At 36.4% G+C, this 9,604-nt stretch overlaps 1 protein-coding gene across 1 annotated transcript; it reads right to left on the reverse strand.

Moving 5' to 3' along the window:
• Positions 1 to 243: 243 nt before the first annotated feature.
• LOC102474029 (olfactory receptor-like protein OLF3) lies at positions 244 to 1,197 on the reverse strand. Its single transcript, XM_006159614.1, has one exon. It carries the CDS (start codon positions 1,195 to 1,197, stop codon positions 244 to 246), a length of 954 nt encoding a protein of 317 aa, XP_006159676.1.
• Between the last annotated feature and the right edge of the window lie 8,407 nt (positions 1,198 to 9,604).

Raw genomic sequence — 9,604 nt, forward strand, 5'->3', positions numbered from 1 at the left:
AATAGAGATTAAGTGTGCAAAGTTCTATTGCAGCAGTGCTTAACTCCACTGAATGAGCCATGATGACATACCAAAACCCCATGCTACCCAGCCTAGTCCAGCCGCTCAGCCTCCAAAAGAATATCACAGTATTCATTGCAATGTCTCCTTGCTGGTTTCCAGGACAATGCAGTTAGCTTGTCACACCTGAGTTCAGTGGAGAGCACGGAGACAAGGCTCTCTTCTCTCACAGATGATCATGAGTCATCCTGTTGTCAGTTTTGGTGTGAATCCAGAGAATTTCCCTAATAGTTTCTGCCAGGCTCCCTTTACCTCCTTATTCCTCAGGCTGTAAATCATGGGGTTCAGCATGGGCATCAGAATAGCATAGAAGAGAGAGATCAACTTCTCCTGAAGGACAGACGGACCAGAGTGGGGCTGGATGTATGTAAAAATGGTTGTGCCATAACACAGAGCAACCACTGTGAGGTGAGAGGCACAGGTGTGGAAGGCTTTCTTCCTGCCCTCTGTGGACTGGATCTTCAGAATGGTGGAGATGATCCGGATGTAGGACAAAAGAACCAGGCAAAAGGGTGTCATCAGAAGGATGATGCTAGACACCATGATGGCGACCTCATTGGAGGAGATGTCCACACAGGCAAGTCTGACCACAGCAAGGAGTTCACAAGATATATGGTCAATATACTTGTTGGTGCACATGGGCAGCTGAAAGGTGATGACTGTCTGCATGAGAGAGTTGGTGGAGCCACTGACCCAGGATATGATGGCCAACCTGGTACACAGCCCTCTATGCATGATAACTGAGTATCGCAGGGGATCACACACAGCCACATAGCGGTCATAGGCCATCACTGCCAGTAGGACAAACTCAATCCCACCCAAGCCCAGGGAGAAAAATAACTGTGCCGCACAGCTCACATATGAGATTATTTTATGTTGTGCAAGAAAATGCACCAGCATCTGAGGGACTATGCTTGTGGCATAAGAGACATCAACAAGGGAGAGGTTGGTGAGAAAGAAATACATGGGGGTGTGGAGTCGGCTGTCCAGTCTGATCAGAAGAACAATGAGAACATTCCCAAACACTGTCAAGAGGTATGTGACCAAGAATAAGGCAAAGAGGGAGACTTGAGTGTTCCAGTCACTGGAGAGGCCAAGGAGAATAAATTCTTTTACCCATGTCTTATTTGTTCCCATTTAAAAAGGTGAAGATTCCTAACCTACAGAAAAAGTCAGGAAAAACAAAAGCTATTGAAATAACTGTAAGTCTAATGTCTTCAGAATACATACTGCTAGCCTTAAACAAATGTTTCAGATGATCCATGAGGCTCAGACGACTGTTGCTGTCTTTATGTCACATATCCCCTCCGCATCAGGAAGACAGTGGTGTATTCATTAGAACATAATCTGATCTTGGGGAGGTTCATAAAGCCTATAGACTATGCCATCTGATTTTCTGAAACTCTTTGTCATTACTAATTTACTTCAGTACCTAGGGCAAGGAAGTTTTCACTAGTGATATCAATAAAATGGCAGAATAGGAAGTCTCAGCCTCTACTCTGGCCTACTAATAGGGTTCTTGGTGTATAAATGCACAAACAATCCAAAGTCCCTATTCCACTGACTAAATAAATGTAGATGCAACATTTACTGGTGATAATTGGTTGACCTTCTATTGCATGCTCTTGATCACTGCCAGAATAGTATTCCTTCATTTATTTCACTTATCAATCATCTTCTGGTTCCCCTTTTCCTGACTGATTCTTGTTCCCTCCTTATATAAACTACCCAGCTCAATTTAGGAAAAGGAACCTTGGCTATATAATCACCATACTAAATTTTTCTTTCATCTTCAGAGTTCTCAAATGTGGAGTATTCCTCCCACTGAGTGTATTTCCTCATAACATTTATCCTTTGAGTCATGAAAATATGATTTCACCCTCACTAATTTCTAGAAATTCCACTATTTTATTTTGTTTTTAGATTTTTTACCATAGTGCATGTGTGCTAATCAAAGAGAGAGAGAGAAATCACACCCCCTCACACACACCCAGGGGATGGCCCCAGAACAATCTCTTCCCTTCCAATCTCCACTTGGGATTTTGGATATGCACACACACATGCCTAGCATTTTTTCAAGTCAACAGATCTGGGACTCAAACCATTTTATTAGTATGTGGAATCCAGCCACATTAACCACCAGGACCCCTGCTTGTCCCAAAATTACATTCTTAATAATCATTTATGGTTTTCTAAAAAATCACACCCAGAGACTTTTATTATATTTCATTTGCCCTTTAACCAATCTGGCTATTTGACTCTCCAAGCTTAATTCTATGAAACTCTTCTGATTTGATTTTCTTTCAACTAATTATCTTTCTCTATGTTCTTGGATAATTCTTTTCAATTCTCCTGCCTCATTATTGTGAGCATTTTCTAAAGCTCCGTACTCAAAATCTGTACTCTTCTTTCTACAGGTTTTCCTTGAAGGATGTATCTATAACAATTACTATCAGCCATGGTTCACTCTCAATTCTACATTTATCACTTAGACTTCCCTACAAAAGTCCAGATGCTTTTTACAACAATTTACTGAACATTTTTCTAAATAGTTCACCATTGATTCAACTCCTCTCTGCATAATCCAATTCCCTCCTGATTCCTTTATTTCCGTCAGTGAAACTAAAATTCTCCTACTGTCCCAAGGCAACAAATTCAATATTTTCCCCTTTCTCACACCTCCAAAGAAAAATTATCTTCTTCCTTTTTTGTACTACATATTCTCACATCACCTTTAGTCCTTATTCATACTTGTTAGTATCCCAATGCATGCCTCAGCACAGCCCATCCAATGAGGTCTAATAACTTCTTTATAAGTCTCACTGATTTGACCTGTTCTTATTTCAAACCACACTATACTCTCTACTAACAGAATGGTTCTCCTAAAATATAATCATACAATCAAATCTTGTAAGTTCTAACTGCTTACAGAGTTCTGTACATCCTGGTTAGGAAAGTGTCCAATTTTTTGTTAAGTTGCCCTACCCTATAAATCTCTTATTTTATTACTTATGGCATTTATTATCATGTGTGTATTTTCTAGCAAAGTATTTTACTGTAATAACCTGTCCATTAAGTGCATTTGATGTATTTGTTAGCTAGTTATTTTTAACTCATCAAAGATTATATTTGTCATTTTCTTGATTTAATAATTTAAATTTTAAATAATTACATCAAATGTTCTTTTTTATTATTCTTTATTTTTAAGAGAGAGTTTGGCTTTAGGATGTGTGCACTCACTAGAGAGACAGAAAGATGAAGCAAGAAATCACACACACACACACACACACACCCAAAGGGGATGGCCATGCCACAATCCCTTCTCTTTAATACTCCTCTCAGGATCTTGCATACTCATGCATACATCCTCAGTGTAAATTTTAAGTTGCCAGATCTGGAACTTGAACTGTAGTCAACTATGTGAGAGTCAAGCAATGTAACCATTATGCCATCTGCTGGTCCTGACATCTAAATATTCTTATTACTTATACTCATAGAGTCCATTTTTGGACTCATGGTAGATAAAGAGAATAGACATAATCCTTGCGTTTCAAAAGTTAAATGAAGGGAAAAAAACATCTGTTGGTCAAATGATTTTACACCTGCAATACCATCTCCGCGTTATCATGGACTCAGTTTTCAGCTAAATAGACATGGATTCTTAGTCTGTTTTCAGAATCCAGAGGGAAATAAATGTTAGACAGTGCATTATGTATTCAAACACATGATGTCAGAAAGCTAAAGCTGGTCTTGGCTCTTCAGGTGAGCTGAAACTACCCCTAAAACTATGTTTTATATTGACATAAACATTGATGAAAGACAACATCAAAGACAGACTTTTGAAGATACTTGTTCCATTTTCTCTGTACAAACATATCAAACCCTCTTAATATAGAGCTAGGAACATAGCTCTGTTCAAGTCAGTTTTGACAGTGAACACAGGTAGGAGTCAGTCCTGTTTAGATCTTCCTCCTGCGCCAGTCTATTTTGCTTTTCTTTTCTCAGTATTCATTTCCGACTCCAGCTGTTTTATCTTTTAGTGGGTACCTAATTTCCTTTAAGCAACAAAATCTTACTTTACATTGGGTCATATCATCCTCATACTGAGCAAACCTCAAACCACACTTCTTTATATATGTTTTGAGCTTTCTTTGTCTATTCAAAAATAAGCAATTCAAGCAATCTGTTCAGAACTTATTACTGAGAAATGACATGACTCTATGGTTTATCTCCTTAGACACCCATACCAAGAAGGAAAGTATTCACCGTGGCTGTGCTTATGAGTTGTGGTAAAAGTAGGATAATTACTACAAACATAATAAATAGAACACAGAAAGTATTATAACAAAAACAATGTCATTAAAATAGTCCACTACAAATTATCTCTATTTTGTCCTTTACCAAGGCTTGAAATTTCAATATAAATAATTTATTAATGCTGTGTTGAGGTTGTCTTTCTTATGAATTTTTTAGCTATATTCTATTGGTTTGTCTGGAAAGTCCTGACTCATTTTTGCATACAAAAACATATCATAATTTTCATGACAACCTAATAAATGAGATTTTTTAAAAATATGAATTATAGACTTTCTTGTGACCCTTTAAAATAGGTTATACAAGAGTAGAAAAACTGGGACCTTGACAAATGGAAAACTGATGACAAAGGACACTGAAATTATAAGAATAATTAGACATGATGTGAGAAGAAAGACCAACATCTCCTTGTTAAAATGTATTTTCTGTTGGCCCTGTTTAAGAGTACATCGATGTGCCTTTTCCCATGATCGGGTTACTGAAAATTATAGCAAATAGAACCACCACACCTTTGTTCTATCACAGTACATTAAAAACAAAAATAAAGCTTCAAATTTTTTATACAATCCTTTTTGTATAGCTTAATACAAGAACTTAGCTAAAATGTTTGGTCTGAAAAAAATCTATTTAGCTGTAATTCACTCTGACCTCCTATTAAGTTTTAAATAATCTTGGTTGGGAGAAATGAGTCAATTAGAGAAGTAAGGGACATGGAGACAGATGTTTCTTTCATGTTAATCAAAACAACTCGGAGCCATACCTTTATACCGTTGAGATGTCAATAGAAATGACATTTCCATTAAGAGAAAGATTTCTCTAACTGATGACTGCAGACTTGGTTGAGGCAGACACTGAGTGCATCCATCATGAGTAGGAATGTTCGTACTATCATCATTTGGAGAAAAACAGTGCCAGGGCACTGTGGGAGGCAGGTCTCTCAAAGATGGGTTTACTTCCTAATTCTAAAAGAACAGTTTACTTTGTTCTCTTAAAAGTAGTGCTATCTTCTTCCACTCTGATTTGGTTACCTGACTTTTCACATATCTCAGGCCAGGTACACAGATCCTGCTTCTCAAACATGTGCAACCCTAATATTCACCTCTCGTGATCTATTTTATTGTGCTCTCTTTGTGTAAATTCTCACCTTCTTTATATCTCTTCTTCTAGAGCTAAGACTAGAGTATTCTACTGCAGTATAATTCTCCCATTCTGGCATGCTTCTCAGTGGCATCTCTACAGTCAATGCTAGATGAATCAATCATTGAATGAGAAGAGTAAGAGATCTAAATTCTAGTTCCAGTTTACTGTCTCAAGGCTGAAGGTCTTTGAAGAAGTCATTAGTCAACTTACATGTTTATTTGTTGCTAAAAGGAAAATCATCATATTGTGTGTACCAAATCTGTAGTGCATTAATGGGGATTAGAAGCTTCAAAGCAATTGACAAATTATCTTTTCTGGAAATGTAATACAGTAATATTTCCACCACCTGCTTTTACTATCAATACCTAACTGAAGATTTTGTCATTATGGGTTTCTCCCCTAATTGTCATTTTCTCTTTGTGTTAGTATCAAACCTTGGAATTGACAAGCTCATTCAGAAAAAAATTGTACTCAAGTCTAAAGCCTCTGCAAAGCAGTTATTTTTCTTTGCAATGACATCAGGATGAAAAGATCTCACTAGGCATGTTTCATATTCTTAATCTGGAAGACCATAACAAGCTAAATCATTTCTATCTCTGTCCTATCTAAACCCACACTTCCATATTTTCTTCATATCTTTAGAGTATTAACTGGTGCCTGACAAAATAAATATATCTACTCCACTCTAGGTTTAAGTTAGTTTTAAATACTGCTTCCCTCCAACACAATGAAAGACCATAGAGATTAGAAATCCCAAATTTTGGGGGCTTCTGGACTCATAACTCACTGGAGGCTAATTGTGATTATAAGAGACACTGGGAGGGAGGTGACAATGGCTCTGAAAGAGCTAAGACACAGACCTAATGAAGTTGGCAGCAGCTCCATTGGCAATGTAGGGCTGACAGATGCCCCTTAGGAGCTCCACACATTAGTGTTAATTTTGTCACCACTCCCAATTCTCCAGGGGAGGGCCTGGGTGCTGCCCTCTTCTCCTTGTGGAAGATTACTTTCCTCTATCCCTCTGCCATCTAACATCTTCATTGAAGATGTATGTCATTACAGAAAAGCCAGGGAAGTCCGTTTACTAGAATTTTAAGATGCTCTCTTATATTCCAACTCGACATTTAGCTCTCAATGCACTGATTCTAGTGAACACCTGAATCCAAGCCTAAACTCCAATTCTCCCCCATTGGCTGCAAATGGCCTTACCTACTTTTTTAGAGATAGTAAAGATGGCTTTCACTCCCTTGGCATAATACGCAAAGGGTCTAGTGAGTTTCCATGAGTGATACAAGTATGATGAACATTCTAGTAGATTTGTCATGGTACTATTTCTTTCTTTTATTTCAAGTTCTTTTATATATTCTATGATGTTATTTAGCTTGCAAAGTGAATATTCCAACATGTGTACATTTCTCCCTAGTCCAGTTGATAATACTATAAAGTTATATCCAACAAATAATACCCCATTTCTTTATCCCATTAATGCTTTGCCTCTCTATTTTTCTTCTAAATGTCCTTCCTCAGACTCTACTCTTCACACACACTATATCTGGTATTCACAACCATTTACTGTGTCTCTTTATCCTTTAGTCAATCAGTTTCAGTCATAGAGTTTGGACACTCAGTATTATTGAATGAGGACATACAATATCTCTCTTTCATAGCCTGGTTTGCTTCACTCAGCAGTAAATCTTCCATATTCACCCACTTTTTGTCAAAAGCCAGAGTCTTGTTGTTTATGGCTGAGTAGTATTCCATAGAGTATATGTGTCACAGTTTTTCAATCCATTCATTTGTTCATAGACATTTGGGTTGGTTCCATGTCTTAGAATTGTGAATAATGCTGCAATAAACATCAATGTGCAAGCACTTTTCCAATTAAGAATTTTTCTGTGCTTTGGGAAGATACCAAGGAATGGGATGGCTGGATCATATGGTAGTTCTATTTGTAGATTTTTAAAGAATCTACAAGTTGTTCTCCACAGTGACTGGACCAATTTATATTCCCACCAGCAGTGTAAGAGAGTTCCCCTTTCACCACACCACTGCCAGCACTTGTCATTTTTTGGTTTTTCAATCTTAGTCATTCTGACTGAAGTTAGGTGACATCTCATTGTTGTTTTGTTCTGCATTTCCCTTACAGTGAGGGATGTTGAGCATTTTTTCACATGCCTTTTGGCTATTCCTATGTCATTCTTAGAGAGAAGTTTTATCAACTCTTTCTCCCATCTTTTAATAGGGTTGATCATCTTTTTTCAGAACAGCTGCTTGAGTTCTTTATATATTCTGGTTATCAGTCCCACCAGCAATGTATTGGTAATCTACTTATTCTCACTCTCATTTTTGTGTTGTCATGATTTAAAAGAAAAAAAAAATGTTAGCCATTATGGTTGTTTTTACCTGCATTTTCCTAATGATTGATGATGTTGAAAATGTTTTCATGAGCTTATTATTTGTATATCTTCTTCAGTAAAATATCTCTTACTGTATTTTGTGAATGGCCTAATTAGATTGTGTTTTTTTTTATTTTTTTATAAATTTTTTTTTTTGCTATAGGGTGTATGTGCTAACTAGAGAGACAGAAAGTGACAGAGAGACAGAAAGCAAGAAATTACCTCACCACAATTCCTTCTCCTCCATTCTCTTCTCAGGATTTTGGGCACATACCCACGCATGCTTGAGGTGAGTTTCAAGTTGCCTGATCCAGGACTCAGACACAGTGGGCCATGTGGGAGTTCAGCGATGTAACCATTACATCATCTGCTGGTCCCAGATTATGTGTTTTTCTACAGTTGAACTTTAAGTATTCTTTATATACCCTAAATACTATTCTTTTGTCAGATATGTGGTTTACAAATATTTCATCTAGCCTTTAGTTTGACTTTTCATCTTTTTAATACAGTCTATTTCAGAGCAGAGTTTTTAGATCTTGGTGATGTCTAATTTTTCATTTCATGAATATCGCTTTTTATCTCAAGTTTAATAAGTTTTTGATTATTTTAGATCTGAAAGTCTTCATACATTTTTTTCTAAATTTTTGTAGCTTTATATTTTACACTTCAATATATGATTCAAATATAGTTAATATTTTAAATAAGCTATAAAGAACAGTGGAGTTTTATTATGTTTTTGTTTAGTTTTTCATTTCATTTTTGTGGAGGTTTTTTAGCCTATTGTGGCTAATTATTTCAGCATTATTTTTTAAAAAGGCTAACCTTTTGTTAGACTCCTTTTATAGCTTTGTCAAAAATCAGTAGGGTATGTCTGTGTGAGTTTATTTCTGGCTCTCTATTACATTCCATTGATCTATTTTTTATTTTTTTGCAATTACTACATAATCTTGATTACTGTACATATAAAATAGATATACAATTAACCAGATTTTTGATATAGGTATGCTCTCCAGAGAGACAGAGAGACAGAAAGTAAGAAATTACTCCCCAGGGAAGATGGCCATGCCACAATACCTTCTCCTCCATTCTCCTCTCAGGATTTTGGGTACACACACACATGCACCAATTGTGAATTTTAAGTTGCTAGGACCAGAACTCAAACCATAGTCGATTAAGTGAGAGTCCAGAGTCCAGTGATATAACCATTGGATCATCTGCTAGTCCTTTAATAATTATTTTTAATCCATCTCATTTGTTATTCCATATAAATTTCAAAAATAATCTTACTGATATCTACAAAAAACTCTGTTGGGAGAAATTGTGTTAAAACTCTATGTTTACTGGGAGAATTGAAATTTTTACTCTGTTGAGTATTCAATCTGCAAAAATGGTATACGTCTCCATTTTTCCAAAACCTTTTTTTTTTTCAGAACAACCTTTACACTATGTGAGATTAAGAGAAGACACATAAATGTGAACTTTTCAGGGTATCAACCAAGGGAAAACAAATGGGAAGCCTTATACACTGAGCCTACTTTTTAGGATTAAGAGTAGGAATAAAGTCAAGAGAGTTTCACTCCTAGAAGAAATAAAAGGTATGAAGAATGCATATTCAGAGAAAAGTTTGATATTATATATTAATTTTATGGTTGTTCTTTTAATTATTCTTCAGCTAGTCATCCAATCTCCTACCA

The sequence above is a fragment of the Tupaia chinensis genome, unplaced genomic scaffold (genome assembly GCF_000334495.1).
Source record: "Tupaia chinensis unplaced genomic scaffold, TupChi_1.0 Scaffold000637_1, whole genome shotgun sequence".
Lineage (NCBI taxonomy): Eukaryota > Metazoa > Chordata > Mammalia > Scandentia > Tupaiidae > Tupaia > Tupaia belangeri.